The sequence below is a fragment of the Amblyomma mixtum genome, chromosome 3 (assembly GCF_055824585.1).
Source record: "Amblyomma mixtum isolate Tamu chromosome 3, ASM5582458v1, whole genome shotgun sequence".
Taxonomy (NCBI): Eukaryota; Metazoa; Arthropoda; class Arachnida; order Ixodida; family Ixodidae; genus Amblyomma; species Amblyomma mixtum.
This window is the reverse complement of record NC_143014.1, coordinates 26353443-26371165: the sequence shown is the minus strand read 5'-3', so window position 1 is coordinate 26371165 and position 17723 is coordinate 26353443. Positions and strand designations below refer to the sequence as shown.

General features: G+C 41.9%; 1 protein-coding gene across 3 annotated transcripts in view; it reads left to right on the top strand.

The window, feature by feature from the left end:
- Positions 1-4031: 4031 nt before the first annotated feature.
- The window catches only part of stg (string), a 151728-nt gene continuing 138036 nt past the window's right edge, over positions 4032-17723 (top strand). Inside the window, exons 1-3 of one of the 3 annotated variants that reach the window (XM_089578437.1) lie at positions 4032-4442; positions 13170-13275; positions 13516-13598. In XM_089578437.1, coding sequence (XP_089434563.1) covers positions 4361-4442; positions 13170-13275; positions 13516-13598 — 271 coding nt within the window. In that variant the 5' untranslated portion in view covers positions 4032-4360. Of the gene's footprint in view, positions 4443-13156; positions 13276-13515; positions 13599-17723 lie in introns of all 3 variants that reach the window. The other 2 variants (XM_089578438.1, XM_089578439.1) reach the window with 2 other exon arrangements.

The window sequence follows — 17723 nt, the reverse complement described above, 5'->3', positions numbered from 1 at the left end:
TTGTCGGCCTATATGTTATCGGACACTAAGTTTCTGGTGACCGCAAAGACTAGTATAGAAAGGGAAGTTATTGAAGGTTTTTGTTGCGAAAGCAACACTACGCGAGTCGCCGAGCCATTTCGCGGAGCTGACGAAAAGTCATACTGCGCATGCGCGAGGAGCAGTGACGTCACACGGCGCAAAGCTGGCGCGGCGCCACCGTCGCTGCGCGGGTGACTCATGAGGCCGCCGCCGCGCTCGCCAGTTGCGCATGCGCAGTAGCGGCGCATATATAGTATGCCGGGGCCGCCGCCACAGCCGTGCGCTCTCCATCCCCCCTCTCTCTCTCCTCGTTGCTTTCGCAACCCTCCAGGTTTAATTAACCAGAGCTAAACCACTGCCAATTTTTTTATTGAAAAGTCTGGGGACGCATGCATCAGCAGCCCTTCTGTCTGTCTACAGGAGAAAGAAAGGTGCTTCCTGGAACGGGCGCGATTCTTGCGTTTGAACCACTATAGACATCCGGAGAAACGGTTTTTCCTCGCACCTCACCTCATTGTCTCTCATTTTGTTTTTAGTCGTTTTGCCTCGTTGTTTTGTTTGTTGGCCTTATGCGGATCGTTTCTCCTCTGTATTTTAAAGGTTTTTAATGGTTTTTATTGTCTTAATTGTTTGGCCGGTGGTGGTTCATGTTTTTTCTTTATTGTTAGTTTCTCTTTTATACGATTTTCATTTTTTTGCCGTGTTATTTGTTGGTGTCGGTTTTTTCGTTTTTGCTTTTAGCCTACTGACTGTGCCTATTGCCTACAACTTTTCTTTTCTCTTTGTACTCTATTTTACACCCCTTTTCATCACCATTTCACCCCTGTCATCGTCGCGTTTCATTAACTCGATAGTGCCCCTGGCACCACCGATGGTAATGGTAGAGGCACTTGCGCAATTCCCATGCTTTTACGTCTTCTCGCCCTCTAAAATATTTTATATAGCCCAAAGATTCCGTTTGCCTTACGTACTCTTTTTTCTCGCTTTTCAGAGCTGTAGTTGTCGAAGGCTGTAGCTAGGTCATGCACATCTTTTATCTCTGGTCCGTTTGTCGTTATTTTAGTTGCGCTATATCATGTTAGTGCATGCACTGTTCATGAGTTCAGTCGAGCTGTGTAACGACTCGCCAAACGCGTGAGGCGTTCCTTTGCTATGTCCACTGGCTGACAGTGTATCACGTGGTCCAGAAAAATAGTATAAATCTGTGCTGGTTTTTATGACGCAATAAAGAGTTGGTAGTCAGCACCCGTCCTGTGTTTCATGCTCCTTCTTGTCCTCGCTCCGTTTGCGCTGTGTGAATCTGTTTCTTAAAATAAACATCTCAGAGATTATGCCTCGGTATGTAGACGTTTAGACTTAATCCGGACATCTCTTGGATGTTTGTGGTTTTCTGGGAACGCCACATTTCGTATTTAACCAGGTGACTTTACGAAGTAAATGGGAGTTTACACCCAGGCCGAGGCTGAGAAATTCATTAGGTGTTTCAGTTATTTCTGAGAATGTCAAACAGTCCATCTAACACGACTGTTAAAAGGAGCCAAGGGGAAATCCCCCAATAAGGTGCTTTTCTGCTGCAGTCGGTGCTGCAAGGTGAGCACTAAGGGGTCCGCACTTCTAGAAATTTAGTGGTGCCAGTGCGACTGCAGCCGCAGTTTTAGAGCGATTGTGTAAGAGTTGTTGCGCTTCACATCGCCAAAGAAGCATTAACGGTCAACAGAGATGCGGCCTGCACACGGGTGACGAAGCGGACCTGCAAAAAATTACCCACGTGAAAATTTTATCAAGCCAAACTACGAGGGGGAAAGCGGGACTCTTCACATCCTTCTTCAGTCGCAGCAACAACAATTAACTCGCACCCCACCGCGGTGGCTCAGTGGTTACGGCGCTCGGCTGATGGCCCGAAAGATGCGGGTTCGATCCCGGCCACGGTGGCTGAATTTCGATGAAGGCGAAATTCTAGAGGCCCGTGTGCTGTGCGATGTCAGTGCACGTTAAAGAACTCCAGGTGGTCGAAATTTCCGGAGCCCTTTACTACGGCGTCCCTATAGCCTCAGTTGCTTTGGGACGTTAAACCCCAATAAACCAATAAACCAACCAATTAACTCGCATCGCCTGCGCCGGGTGCGGTTACTTATACACCCTGCGCTCTACACCTGCAGGGTAACAGGATGCACGGGGTTGAGCTTTTAGGCGTAGATCTAGGCCGAAACTGAAGCCCTTCCTTCCGTGGTTCCACAGGGCAGGACTGCATGGAGGACGAAAGTGCACGGGCCTGCCCACCGGCTCTGGCTGAGGCACAATCGCTGCTACGTGCAGACAGAGGAGAGCTGGAAGAGATGTGAGACGAAAGATTGAAAAAACAGGCACACGTCGACCCCGCCGGTCGCCGGTTCTGACCACGTAACCAAGCGCAGCCAATGGACGTCGCGGCGGCGAAAAGAAAAGAAAAGAAAAAAAAACTAGCGTGGTACTGTAACAACCCATGGTAAAACAGCGCGGAAAAAACACGAGGACGGAACAAACACGACAACACGCTCGTGTTGTCGTGTTTGTTCCGTCCTCGTGTTTTTTCCGCGCTGTTTTACCATGGATAGTAATAACCAACTTGCCCACCTTTCTGTACTTCTAAACTGTAACAACCCTACACATGCATGGCGCCTCGCGTCTTCATGACTGAAGCGGCGATGGAACGGGGCCGCATCTCCAGAGCAAGTTTTCCAACGGCGCCCTTATCTAAAAACCATGGATGCTATAATGTTAATCCGCTGCGGTCCCAGATAACACAAGTACATCCTCAGGACGTCCTGAGGATTAATTTTTTAAGGACATTGTCTTGTCCTGAGGACGTCCTTTTCTAACCCTCAAAAGGTCCTCATTTAATTAGTCCTGTTGTCCGGCCTCAGTATGTCCTAGGGACACCCTCAGATTTTCTCTGGAGGACTTTCTCAGTCTGTTTTCAGGACATTAGATAATGATGTAGTCCGGGGAATGTGAATCACTGTTTTCTTAATTATTGTAGGCAGTGTGCACAGGGGTTGTTTAGCAAACAAATTTTGCAAAAGTTTCGCATACTCAACAAGTGGCTGGTTCGTTCACCATATTTGTTGGCAGTTAACTACTGAGCCGGAGGATCAGAGTTCGAACCCGGCTGCAGCGGCCGCGTTTCGGAGGCGAAACGCAAAATGCGCCCGTGTGCTAGGCGATTTCAGCTCGCTGGTGGTCGAAATGAACCGGAGCTCTCCACCACGTACGGCACCTCATTCTTAATTTCTTTTTTCACTCCCTCCTTTATTCCTTCCCTTAGGGCGCGGTTCAGGTACGTGTGAGACAGTTACTGCGCCACTTCCTTTTTGTCAAAAACCAATTTTCGTTTGGCTTTTGGTGCTTTTAGAAAATTGAAAGTTGTTTTTGCCACTGCGGTGGATCAGTGGCCTAAACCCTATTACTACTCCCTTTCCTCTATAAATGCTCCTCTTTCCAGCAGTTCACCGCCTGTGTATTGGCCACTCCCCCGTAGAGGGTATATGTGCCATTCTATTTGAGGCCAATCAACCAACCAAGATCTCCGGAATAATTTCGACCACCTGGGGACCATTAACGTGCACCATGGAGGAACTTCCTCCATGACGTGCGCTGACATTGCACAGCACACGGGCGCGTTTTGCGTTTCGTCTCAATCTAAACGTGGCCGCCGCGTTTGGGTTCGAACCAGGGTACTCCGGCTCGAATCCGACCGCGGTGGCCGCGTTTGATACGGAGGCGGAGAAATTAAAGTTGTCAGGCCAAACACGAAATCTCGTAGGTTCCTATTTGTGTTACTGAATTAAAACGTAGCCCCGGTAGCCTCCCTTGCAATCACGTTTGAAGGAATGCGTGGTACGAACTGACAACCGCAGGCAACCGTTTAACTGTTCCGCGATCAAATCCCACTCAACGTTACTATATCCCACTCATATCAAACGCAAAACTCGACCGACACAGAAAGCTAGTTCTTTCCTTCCTCCATGCAGAAAGCACACGCAACCATTTTTTTAAAAACTAACAAACATATGCGCCCTCTATGCTTGTTGGCATAAAATATTTTTTTAACAGTTTGCCTTGTATTCTTCGCAAAGCGGTTTATACTTTGGTGTAGAGAAGACACGACAAATTATAAGTTGTCAAAATTTTGGCCTATTAGTATGCTGTGTTTCTAACGTTAGTGTATCGCTAGTTTAAACTGGTGGTGTTGCTAGCTGTGGGTCAAGGCGCCCCGCGCCCTTTACAGCGCCGCTCGTTGTTCTCTGCTGGCCGCGGCCAGTTTGAGTGGTCCAACGAGCAGGGGACGAGATGTGCTCCAATGTACAGTAGTTATAATACTTCTGACGTGCGGAAAACGTGGCTTGCATCTTCTCGCCGGTTGTCACTGCATCCAGGCAAGGGTAAGCTGTACGCACGGGACGTCCAGCTCATTTTCCATGTGCGCTGCACGTTGACCTATGCACGTTATCCAGTTTTACAGTTATAGCTTTTGTGCGCCCTTGTAAACGCATGCGAGTGCTTTGAATACCACCCTTGTTAACTGTTGCGTTTTACTCTTGATTTAATATTAGCCTAGGTGTCGCATAATGGCTCCACCCTTTGAAACGGGCCTCACGCGAAGTCGCGGGAAAAGCGTGGTCCGTTTCGAGTCGGCGGTTTTGAACTGATTCAGTTCTTTATTAGTTCACGAACGAGGAGGGGGTGCAAGTAATGTCGAACAGACAAAAATAAAAAAATAAAGTTTTCAAAATCAACAGCTTGCTTTTATTCAATTTCTGGTCAGCAGTGCAAAAACACTTTTGTCGGAACTATGCGTTTGTGTCAAAGAAAGATGAATGATACTCTGGTACTGTCTGCTCAAAAAATGAAAACAAAAATGCATTAATAATGCACCATGAAGACGAGAGGCGAATGCAATCAACACGCGATATATAGCGAGAACGAAATAAATTTTGCCGCGATTAGTACCACATGCAAACGCTAGCGCTTCTTCAAGCTAAGCATGTTTCTATTTTCCACGCAGCCAGTCCTATTCTGTAATTCTTGAGGAAATGCACTGACCGTGAGCGCTGAGAATATTAGTTTCCGTAATTAAGGGGGCCCAATTAATTTTTGCAATCTGCTTGTTTGCCGCCAGTATGCCAGTAGCAAAATGTAGCGGTTGCACACGCACGCGAATGACGAAAATGCTGCACTCTTTTGCAGCCCAGGTAATTTGATTGTGTTGTTGCAAGTTGAAAGGGTGCACAAGTCGCAGTTTAAGAAGTGAACCAAATACAAATGGAAAATTTTTAAAGTGGATTTTTACTATTAGGATCTGTTTTGTACAATAAAATATGGACTGAAATTTAAAAATTCGCTCATGCTCTGACTACGTGAGGTGCAGCAGGCTGTGGGAAAGAGCTGTTTCTAAGAAAAAAATGCCCTGGTCTTTGCTTTTAGAATTTCCTATTTTCTTCTCAGTGGCTGTCCCTACTGAAATCAACAGATCAGACAAATCAAAAGTGACGTCAAACTTAGCTTACTTAAGGGAGTGATAGGTCTTGTAGTTGTACCTATCTGGCAGATTTTCTTGGCACTGGTAGCCTTGTGCCTGGTATCGTCTGCTGCTGAATACAATTTTTCTTAACGTTTAGCTCTGGATGTCTTCTGAAACTGTGATCACAGGCTGCCAAAGTGTAGTTACATGCCATGGGAGATGTAGTCAACTGCATTTACTGTGCCGAGTTTTTCTTTTGGAAGTAACTTGAAATTTCAAGGATTTGCTTTTCTCTTTTTTCTAGAGTTGACCGAATACATGCGGCTAAATGAGTGTCATATAAATGTTCTTGTTGGTGGGTCCTCTCTTGAGGGTATTTATTTATTATGTATGTACTGCAGACCTCACAGGGTTTAATTTCATAGCCAAAGTAAAGTTTTGTGTTATGAAAGTTTTGGTTCCACAACAAAATATGGAAACGAGAGCCGAACTTTCACTGCACAAGCTGTTGCTGGTGGCAGCAGTTTTAGTTATTAGTTGTAGTAGTAGCAGACAACACTTAGCAAAAATGAACCTCACACTTTTCACTCTGCCAACATGAGGCAGAAAAGACAGTGTGCCTGCCTATTTCATGAGTGGCCTTTCTAAAGCTTAACTGTGTGTGTTGTGCTTTGCTGTTTTCTTTTGTTGATGTTCTTGTGTTCTGTGATACTTAGTGCAGTGTGAACACTGCTTCTGGCAGCTACATGTTATCCTTTGCAAAAGTTCTCCGGCCATGTGCCTGTTGCAGGGCTTGGGCCTCAAATCTGTTGGCAAAGCAGTTAGTTTGCCTACATGAGCTTGGGAAGGGTAATGTGATCCCTCCTCACATCTAATTCAAGAATTTGAGTGGCACGAATTGCATTGCTGTAATGTCCTATACTTGGTTTGATCCCGAGTGCTTTGGCGTTTGCAACAGATGGTGCAAATATTTGAGGGAATCGGTGAAATTTAGTCAGTCCCCAGCGGCTACAAAGCGCTTAAAAAAGACAGTGGTCAAAGCTGTGATGCAACATAGGGTCTTAAGAACCTCCGAATGCAGACAGGCCACTATTGGAACCTGAACACTGCATTATTAAATGCTAGTGCTGAGCTGAGCATATCAAGCCTGGCTGTGCTGGAAGAATTATAGGAAGTTAAACGGGATGTCATAAGGCTTTGGAATATTTGAAGGACCAGTGTTACACAAACACGTCCTCTGCTATACAAGACTGCCTAACAGGAATGAGCATGGTGCAGGGTTTTTAAAAAATGAAGAGGTTTTCTGAAGATATGATGATGATGAACAGTATGAACATCCAGTTCCATATTTTAATGAGTGACTTTAGTGCTAAAATAAGCAGAAGTTGACAGGTGCAAAGGTATTTGAAGCTATGCATGGGTTGCAGGGATAGTAAAGAACTGTGGTAGAATTTTCAAAGGGCACTAGTTCAGGATTTATGAATACCTAGGGTTTATGGAAGCCTAAACAAAGAGAATACAAATTAAATGGGCTTGATAATACACACCAAGCCCAGCATCATTCTAGATGCGGGTTTGATGAGTATAAATGAATCTCTTTGTAATTTCTCAGGTTGGCTTTCCAAGATTGCACTTTGCCCTAAAAGTAGCATCAGTGGCCTTCAGTGAGATAAGGACAGTGCTGAAGGAAATTTCCTTACAGGTGCGTGTGTTGTTCATGGGAACCACTCAGATATATTCAGCTTCATAAAACACAATATTTCTCTATATGCTGTTTTAAATATTTGATGTTCTGTCATTAGACAGCCACACAGTGTTGAGGTGAAGCCAGCTTAACATTTATGAAAGGAGTCCATTGTGAAGTCAAAGATTAACCTATATTTGAAAAAAGAATGACATAAGGTTCTTGTAAAGTTGTCAACCCTGTTTACACAACGCCTCGTGAATCCAACTGTAACCGAAGCATGGAAGAATGTTTGAATAATAGAAATCCATAAGAAATGTAATGTCAGACTTGAAGGCTTATGAATTCATTAGATTCCTGCCTGTTGTTTGCAAGATATTTACTGAGATAGTTGCTAATACAATTAGAGCAGCATTAAGCTTCAATCATTCAAGGGTTCAGGCTGTTTTTTTGGAAATTAAGAAATATGCAGTACTTCAAAAGTCCCTATATATGGCCTTCATACATTACAAAACAGCATTTTATTTGGTTGAAACATCGGCAACCATGAAGAAATTTCACAACCAGGGCATTGAGGACGCATATGTAATTATGCTAGGAAATATCTGCTGAGACTGCACAATGGCTGAAGCACTCCATGGGAAGAATGAGATACAGTTCGATAGGGTGCTGGGTAGGGAGATGCATTCTCTCCATTATTATTCACTGGATGTCTGCAAGAGGTATTCAAAGAGTTAAACTGGAAAGAGTTTGGTCTAAGTGTTAATTGGAAATACGTCAGCAGCCTCCAATTTACCCACTGTGTTGTCCTGGTAAGCAATGCAAGGGATGAAATACAACGAATGATTGATGGGCATCCAAGATGCAATGGTAGCCCTAGATATGGAGATGAATGAAACTGAAGTCATTTTGGACAGTTTAAGAAAAAAATGATCTGTTTGTGATAGGTAATAAGGTACTAGCGGCTTATGAAAAGCGATTATAAAAGGTGGCTTAGTCATAAAAAGAATAAAATAAAAATATGAATATACATGGGCCGGACACATGATGCACAGTACTGATGGCCAGTGGTCTGTTGGAGTGGATACTAAGAGAGGGAAAATGTGTTCCATGGTGGCTGAGAGTGAGATGGAGTGATGAGCTAAAGCACTTTCTGAAATGATGTGATTGGCCAGCAAAAAGCAGAAATAATTGGAGATCACTGGCAGCAGTAGTTTTCCTGCTGTAGGCTCAATTTGGCTCGTGCTGGTGACACATAATGTACCACAGGAAGTTGACATTGTGTGTAGTGATCTAGAAAACCTGGAATTCTCAGGGGAAATTCTGTACACCTGGAGAAGTCAGTGGGGAAAAGGACAGACTGAAATTGACATGCTGGTCTGCAGTTATTTGCAACAGTACAGCGAGTGCCCTGAATGTGGTCCGTGCAGATTTGCATGGCGTCTTTTTGCTTCGTATGCGTGCAAGGTGTGACATCATGTTCACAGGGCTTAATTCTGTTTTTCTCTCGTTGCCCACGAAGCAAGCGTGGCATATGCTGGTTTGTTCTGTGCTGGTTGTTGCACTCCTCACTGAGTCCTGGAAATGAAAGACATGAATGGCACATAGGACTGAAAAAATGGACACGGCGCCTCTGACCTGTGTACTGTTCATGTGGTTTTGTTCCTTACTAAGTTTGGGCTCGTGCTGATCAATAACCATGGGAGGAATTTATTTTAGATTTTACATTCTTGCTGCAAACATCAAATGCTCAGAAGAAAACGGGCACTGAGGACAGCTCTGTGTAATTTTTGTTCTTATAGTCAGATACAGCAAACACCCCTGAACTCTTTCGTTATCACGGGCAAAACAACTGTTTTTTGTTGGTTTCAGGCATAATTTTTCCCCTGAAAATTATGTGAGGTGTGAAAAAACGCAAATGGATGAAAGTGATAGCAACAGAATGTGCTTTCTGAAGACATTTGTTTCAACACAAATACTTTATGTGAGTATTGCAAAAAACATAGTCAAGCACACGAAAAAATGAAAATTAAGAAAGAAATTGTATTGACCAGACAGTATCTCTTGGAAAAAAATATTAAGCATTCTGGAATGTTCAAAATGTTTCAAATTGGTTTATAAACTAGCCACTAAAATTTAAAAATTATAACTGAAACTTTTTGAACTAGAATTTTTTTTACAGTCATGAAAAAATGCCATTTTCAGAGCGACCTTGATATAAATTTTTCAGTCGGAGAAAAAATCCTTCGTAGTAAAATCTAATATATAAAAATAGCTTGGTAACTGCTTTTCGAAATGGTCAGTTTGGACTTAAAACGTTTTTTAAGAAGCCAAAAAAAATTTCAGAAACACAAAAAGAATATCCGCCATACCATATGTGATGATATACTCACATGAATGTAAAAAAGGTAATGCAACGAAACCTTGTTATAGCAAGTAGGTAAAAAGTTGCAAAAGAGTTCAACATAGCTAAAATTCCTAGTATAAAATTTCTCTGAAAACTTGTGCTGGAAGTAAAGTTTAATCATTGAAAGAACGGTAAATGGGAGAGACCTTTTTCATAGCTTTAGCACTGTTTTGAAGCTGCTTATGGCGATTGCGGAGGCTGCAAAAAAAAAAAAAGGTGTCTAACGTCAGGTTGGTTTCCGTGCAAAGCACCGCAGCAGTCGACAGTGGCAGGCCAAACGCCAGCAAGGGTGGCTTTCTTGCGTTATAGTGGTGTCGCATAGAAAATTTGGATGCCAGGAAGAAAGCTATCACCACCTGTTTTCACCAACTCTGCTCCATGATAGTCGACACTGAGGGAGAGGATGGCTGTTGGAAAGCTACAACATCCGACCGTATCCCTGGTCCCTGGGCACTGTATATGAGTGCAAGGGGTGCAGACGAGTGCCGACTACCTGGCTATCAGCTTTTCTCGCGCCACTTCTCTTTTGTGGTGCTGTTGGCAAATGCGAGATAAAGCCAGACCATGGCAGGCAAGCTTACCGCATCACCACTAGTTGCTCATGCAATCAGGTAAAGCCTGCCACCTGCCATCCGAGCGGGCGCAGCTTGGTGCTCGGCTATTCGATATAACTGTTTTATGGCAAACTGTGTTTGATATACAAAACAAGAAAAGCTTGTGTTTGTTGAAAACATTTAGGGAGAGTTCGATACCACCAATAACTCATAATATCCATGTTAGTTATAATGAGGTTTGATACCAAATTGCTTGAAAATACTCAACAAACCATGCCCATATGATGACGAGACACTACAGAAACCAGAAATATCATTCATGACATCAGTGCGATGCGTAAACCAGTGCCAGGAATGAACAAACAGTCAAGAAGTGGAAAATGAACCCTATTGGCGGACAGGTGCACACATTTCGTGCTGATGTTGTGCAATTTCTTCATAGAATCAAAGTCCGATGACTTGATATCGTCGTCAGCTTAACTGTTGCTTGATGCATCGAAAAAAATCTACTGCAGATGCACCAGAGTTGTGCTTAGTGAGACGTTTCTGAGCACATACCCTTCTTGTGGCATATGCAGTTCTGCGTGCACTCCACGCCGAAACCTCAGCTTCAAGGACGTTTCAAAAAATTGTCTTAGTGCAAGAAAAATGCAGTCGATGCAAGAAACTAAAGTAGAATATCTAAGCAACCCACTGAATGATACGACAACTCCTCTATGGCCCCGGTAGCGCTGTAATTACACTTTGAATCTGTCATCACTGGTGATTGATGTGTAATGGCATGGTAACAAATGAGTTAAAGGAAGCCCTCCAGCCAACGGCATCTTCTGATGTCGTGATGTTGCGGTTAGTCCCCTATCATAACATGGCATGTGGGTGCACCGGGTGCCTCTTTGAAATGAGAATAACTATGGACTGGAGGGCCTTCTTTGGGGGTGTTTGCTGCTTTGTTCTTGTGTTATATCAGACTGTTGCGAAAATTGACTAAACTCTTTCTGGCTGTGTTGACATTTTTTTCTTGTTGCAAGACTGAATTATTTCTGAGAGAATCTGATTTAAAAATGGGAAATTTTTCATCTGCTGATTTCAGACTTGTGACATCAAGTTTTAGTGTTTAAACTGTAGGTGCTACTAGTGACATACTCTACCGATTAAACTTTTAGATGCTTTTTAAGCTGGCCGGGGTAGAATGCAATACTCAGAATGTGATTACACCGAAATCTAGTTGTCACTGCGCATATTTTTCAGCTGATGGTTTTATTTTCGATGTTTTATGAGCGCGCGCCAAGCCCTCCCGGCCGGCGCGAGGTGAAGAGCATGACGTCATGACACCCACGTCCGACAGGCAATAGGACGGCAATTACGAAGTTGCATTCGCGTGGCAACAAATATGGCGGCGCCCTTCGATGCATGATGCCTCGCTTCGGACTGCATTCGTCGTTGTTACTGCATTCAGCGCGTTCAATGGCCATAAATGGGCCACCGGTCTTTCGCTTCGTCTCCTGTCGCCTATAAGAAAACGTATGGGTAATAAATTTGCTTTATTTTTTATTTAGAGTGACGATTCTGCCCCCTTTAGGCTTAAGAGGGGCGTTGGTTTGTTGACAACGATGGTTCCCCTTCTAACCACCAGATGGCGCCACTGGTCTAAACATCGTCGCGCCTCTGTTTTAAAAGTAAGAATGTTAGAAATGGCGTAAGGTCCGGGAAAAATAGCTGCATTTAGCATACGTAAGCGTGCATACGGTTATGGTATGTAGACAGCATTGATTAACATCTTGCCATATCTGTGTACGCCGTGAGCAGACGACACACAGACGACGAGCGGCCGACGCAAAACTGGAAAACCCGCGAGTAGTGATGGCAGTCGTGCTCCTGCGGGATCAGTGGGCGCGTGGGTGTTATGACGTCTAGTCGCAGCTTTCACAGGCGGCCGCCAGGTGTAACGATACGGCAATATCGCGAAAAAAAATGTGCTATCCGCCTTTTTTCGCTAAAATGCTTGTCGCATTTATCAATTTTAGCAGTCAAGCTCTTGTTTACATGTAAAAGAGCAGCTCCAAAAGTTTGGTTCAGTATCCCTTTAAAGTTTGAGTGGTAACTATCACTGGCATCTTGACAGGATTTAAAAAGGAGGGTTTCTCTTCAAAAAGTGGGATGTGACCACTTTCTTAGCGACCTAGTTTAGGTGCTATCTTGTCGCAGACATAGACGTCAGTTATAGCAGGCTAGAGCATCAATATAAATGATGTGGTGAAAGCTTTTTTTTCTCTCTTTTTTTTTATGTGGCATGATGTGACTTAAGCGGTTCTTAGTAATCGCATAGCTTGCTTTTTGTTGTCTCATGTTTGACTGTGGCAAAAGCATGGCATAAGCCACACTTTTTATGAGTATAGTCAGGAGGGGAAAATGCTAATGCCTGCTTAGTAAGCTTGCAGTGCACCTGTCTGTGGCTGAAGACGTTCGACTATTGAGTGAATTTTAATGCTGTCGCTTACTTGTTAACTTTACTGTTTCCAGGCAGTTATTAAGTATGAAAGCTAGAGGACAAAGCTGTTTAGCTAACAGGAAATGTTAAGTGTTGAGACATCTTCTTAGATGCTTATGAAAGCCTACTATGATTCTGGGGGTCTGTTTATGTAGGGGGCTTGAAGAGAGGGGGAAAACTGATCCCAACCCTCCCTTTCTCTAGAGTCCTTGAAAGCCACTGAATGGTGAAAGCAAGCATTGTTTGACAACTTGCAATTGTGTCAAGCTGTGAAAATTGTTCCAGTGCAGTCACAAACTGTCTTCCATAAAAGAGACTAAACAACTGCATTATTTTGTGGTTGTGGTTTATGGGGTTTAATGTCCCAAAGCGACTCAGCTTATGAGGGAGGCTGCTTTATTTTGATTGGTCTTTTAAACATGGAGTTGGAGAAAAAAGATCTCTGATCAAGTGTCAGGCAGAAAGTTTCTGTCATTTGTGGCCAACAAAGAATTTGGAACAGTTTTTGGCTCCAGGAACCATGAATTCACCCTCCAAGAATGGCTCATCTATGTGGGATGGAGACTTAGAGCTGTCGCCAGTTGGTGGCCTTGCAAGGAACCTAACGGACATGGCATGGAGGCAAGTGATCTGGGGATGTCCAGTTTTCTGCACTCCTTTCAATGAATGTTGCATGATTTGTATCCATGGCTTGCAGCCAAGGTTATAATTAAAAGCATGGTATATTTCCTTAGTTGTGAAAGTTGCTTTACTCTTTGCTTGTAGAACTTTGCTGGGTAGAGAAATGGATTCAATAATTTTCAGTGCCATGTGGAATGCTACTGGTTTTTTTTTTCCATTAAATTTGTATACCTCTTGCAGTCCAGCGGCACAAACACCTAAGTCAGCAGGCTTGACTGGTGGGGGTTCCAGCTTTGCCTTGCCACTGCCAAAATACCCGCTTGGTAAGTATCAGTTTATTTCTGGCAGATTGCTGCTACCTAGTGCACATGTTTCTCTTGCTGTCCTCTTCAGCCTGCTATTCTTCGACCTTATTGTCATTGACCGTGTTGGTCACCCCAAAAATGTTGGCGTTGATTTGTTCAATACAACGTTTATTTTATTTATTTATACATACTGCAGCCCTTGTATGGGGCTTTTGCAGGAGTGGGGTAAACAAATCATCAGTAAAATTGATGTACAAAAAGCAAAGCAATAAAACTGGAATTGACTTGAAATATGGCAGAGCACAAGAAATGAATATAAAATGGTAACACAGCATATATCAAAGTTGCAATAACATAAAAGAAACAAAAGCAGTACACTGTAAACACAAAAAAATGCATAAAATCATGTGACAATAATTTCTGTTTGGAGTGAGTTTAATGGGAGGGATCTTATTTTTCCAGGAATTAATATGCATGCCACGGGCGTGCAAGGAATGGCAGTAAATGCTTAAGACCTTAAGTTTTGTAATAGCATTATTTTTGGAGTTGTTGCTACATGTCCAGATTTAATGCCATTATGTGAAAGTCATGATAACGATAATGACTGCAAAGCAGTAAAAAATTTTTCCTGAATCAGTTATAATGAGCACAATATCTTGGGAATGTTGTTGAAATGTAATGTAAAAATTATTTTGTGGAAAACCACGCTGTTCTTACTTGACAAGTTGAAAAAGTAGCCATAAACCCGCATGCAAGCACACAAGCCAAGAATATCTGTCAGAAGTGGTGGCAAAAATAGCGCCCTTTGCATCGAAAAGGCAGTACAGATGTCTCACCTCACTGAAAGTTATGAATTAACCATTTTCTATTGGTTAGGAAGTTGTTGCTTACTTTTCTGCATGTGGAATGCGGTCAAGTGTACGCATTGCTTGGGCGAATGAGTTTGGGCAAACTCAGTAGGTCGCGAATGGCAGTAAAGCTAATGCCATTAATTTTATGAGCTTGGAAGCACGTGAATGATATTAAAACTTAAGGTAGTAAGCACTTCGTGGCATTAAATTTGCGTGGCACAGGTATAAGTTTTATTGTTCAGCTGTCAAAAAAACTATTTGAAATCATCAGTACAGGTGAAGTATGGCTTATTGTTCAGGTTATGGTGACTTACTTAATTGTGGAATATCTGGAAAAATAGAAACTATGTGACACACGGTAAGAATGAATAGAAGCTAATTTATTTACCTCAAAGTATAAAGTAAACATTTTTTTGCAGATTTGCCAATGTTGTTAGTGTGTGTGTGTGCCCTTGCGTATTTCAGATTTCAGTGTTGACGCTTAAACTGATGCAACTTGTGTAATTTCTCAATTCTAGTTTAGTGAGCAGTGGAGATGTGTGGGCATCATAAGGCTACTTTGAAATTGCTTGTAGAGCATTTTTTTTTGCTTTAAAATTGGGTTATACAGTGTCTTCATAGTGCTATTTCCCCATACTAGGTGGCAGTAGCACAAATGGTATTCAAACAGGGCAGTATATATAAACAGTTTTGATGGACTGGGTAAAAAAACGTACTCTTCCTTAGCATACCTAAAGCCTTCAAAAGTTTAGTGCGGAGGTAGTGAATATGGTGGTCCCAAAGCATAAATTCGTTAAATATTACTCCCAGGGATTTAGCAGCAGGAGAGATTTCAGTCAGTCATTTAAGTGTAGGACCTCACCAAGGTTACATGGGACGGATTTTGGGTGGAATAAAACAGCTTTTGTTTTCGAGCAGTTTATTTCTAATGAATTTCTGATAGACCATGCTTTGAGTTTATACAGGTGAGATTTACACGTTTTATTAGGTCATTAGAATCTGTTACTGCTTATAAGATACTTCTGCATATGATACATCTGCATACATTATGTAATTAGTGGAGTTTTAAGTGTTTACAAGGTTGTATATATATGTAATGAATAACAACGGCCCCAGGATACTGCCTTCAATGCAAATGGATTGATGTCCTCTTGATAAAGAGCCACTTACTAAATCGTCTGCAACGCCTCTAATTCCATAACAGAGCAGTTTTTTTTAAGATAGTAATATGGTTTATCCAATCGAAGGCTTTCAAGAAATCAGTAAAAATACCCAGTGTTAGCAGTTTTATTCTTAGTGTTGCATAATATTAATTTCTTTTGGTGTCATAAAGCCACTTCCATTGATAAACGACGTCTAAAGCCATACTGAGTTTACGTAATAAGAGGATGTCTATCGAGGGAAGTGAAGAGTCGTGTATTACTTGATAAATAATGCTTTTGTGTATATATTGTTCCCCATAACTTGCGTCTTAAAAAACAGCTGTGGTCTTGTTTTTTTTTTTGTGTATAGAAAATTATTTAAAAAACTTTCACAATGCTGTTGTTTGCTTCTGCTGCTACCGGCAAAAATGTAACCGGGAGCATGGTCCCTGTCAAGCCAACAACTTTGTCGGCTTTTTGATCGTACTCTCAGCATCACCTTGATTGATGCAAATAAAATGATTGATTGGTTGATAAAAAGAAATACTTTTTCCAGTAGCTTGGAAAACAGCGGCAAAATTGATATGGGCCTGCAATTACCTAGATTATTTCTGTCACCGCTTTTGAAAAGGAATATTACTTCAGCAATCTTCATTTTTTTAGGAAATATTCCGGTACTTAAAAATAAATTGTAAAAATGTGTTCAATATGGTGTGGTAATGTCTAGAACGAAAATTGCTGGTTGCATTTTTTAGACCATCGGAACCTTCACATTGGTATTCGAAGTGCGATGAATACGTTAAATACTTCACTAGTGTCTGCTGGAGTTGAAAAAATTGAGGACTCAGAAGGAGGTCTCAAATAACTATGTATAACAAGATTATGGGAACCCTGAGGAAGAGATATGAAATATTAATTGAAAACACTGGCTAACATTTCTCTGTTTAATGCTTTGTTATCTATAGTCAACTCTTTCAGATTGGTAGTAGGGTTACCAGAAAAAGATAGCTGAAAAAAGCTGATGCCATAAAGGTTTAGTATCTTTGATACCATCAAACATGTTTTACAAGTAGTTGCGTTTAGAAGTATTTTGCTTAGATGATTTTTGTATTTTTTAAATGCCTATAAGGCATCGAGATCTTGGTTTTTCAGAAATGTGTTGTACAGATTATTCTTTTTATTTATTATTTTCAACAAGTTTTGGGTCATCCACGGTTTACGTACGTGTCTCGGCTTCACATGCTTCTTGTAAGGAAAGTGTTTTTTTATACGGGAGCTAAATACTTCAATAAAGCTATTGTACGCGGTTTCTGCAGAAGATGAGACTACGTTGTCCCAATTTGTTTGGCCAATTTTGTCCCTAAACTGACCTAAAGGGCTTTTTGTTTATGTCCTCCCCACAACTAAAAAACACTATAGCTTCGTTGGTGTCTTTAAAACAGCGCATTACAAATTGAAACGTAAATACTAGAAACGCAGACAAATGGGCGATCCCGTGCTTTCGCACTTTCTACGAATGTCAGTCCTTGACCCATAACCTTCCTGTTGCGCTCAACAAATACTATTCTATTCATGAATACAGTGTCAAGCAGCTGCATTCCTATTTTACTAATATATGATTTCTGCTGCTATTTTTGTTTCTGTTAGCAATACTTCATATTGAATTGCACATTGATGCTATTACCCTTTTGTTGTTGTTTTGCTTTGTGTGAGATCTCATTTTGTGATATGCATTGTGTATGCTAAATGCTGCGTGTATGTTATGGAAATAGCATAGATAAATTTTGTTTGTGAACTTTTTGGGTGAATATTTATTTATCTATTTGTTGTAAACACACGCTATTGCCATGTATGGGTCTCCTGGGCCTAGTCGAGCTCATAGCTTTTAGTTCAGGAGACCTTTCCAATTTCTGGAAAAAATAAAATATGTATGTATATATGTCCTGAGCAAAAGTGGATGGTATTGATTTATACCCAAGCCCTGTTTGCTTCTCTACAGTTAGATAAATGGGCAAATAGTCACTGATAGATACTGCAGCTGTACCTGCACGTACACTGTGTTTTGGCAAGTTTTTCAGAAAAAAAGTCTAAGTGTAGCTGTGTTCAAAGTTATATGCGTAGGAACAGTGAGCATGTTAGTTATGAAATAA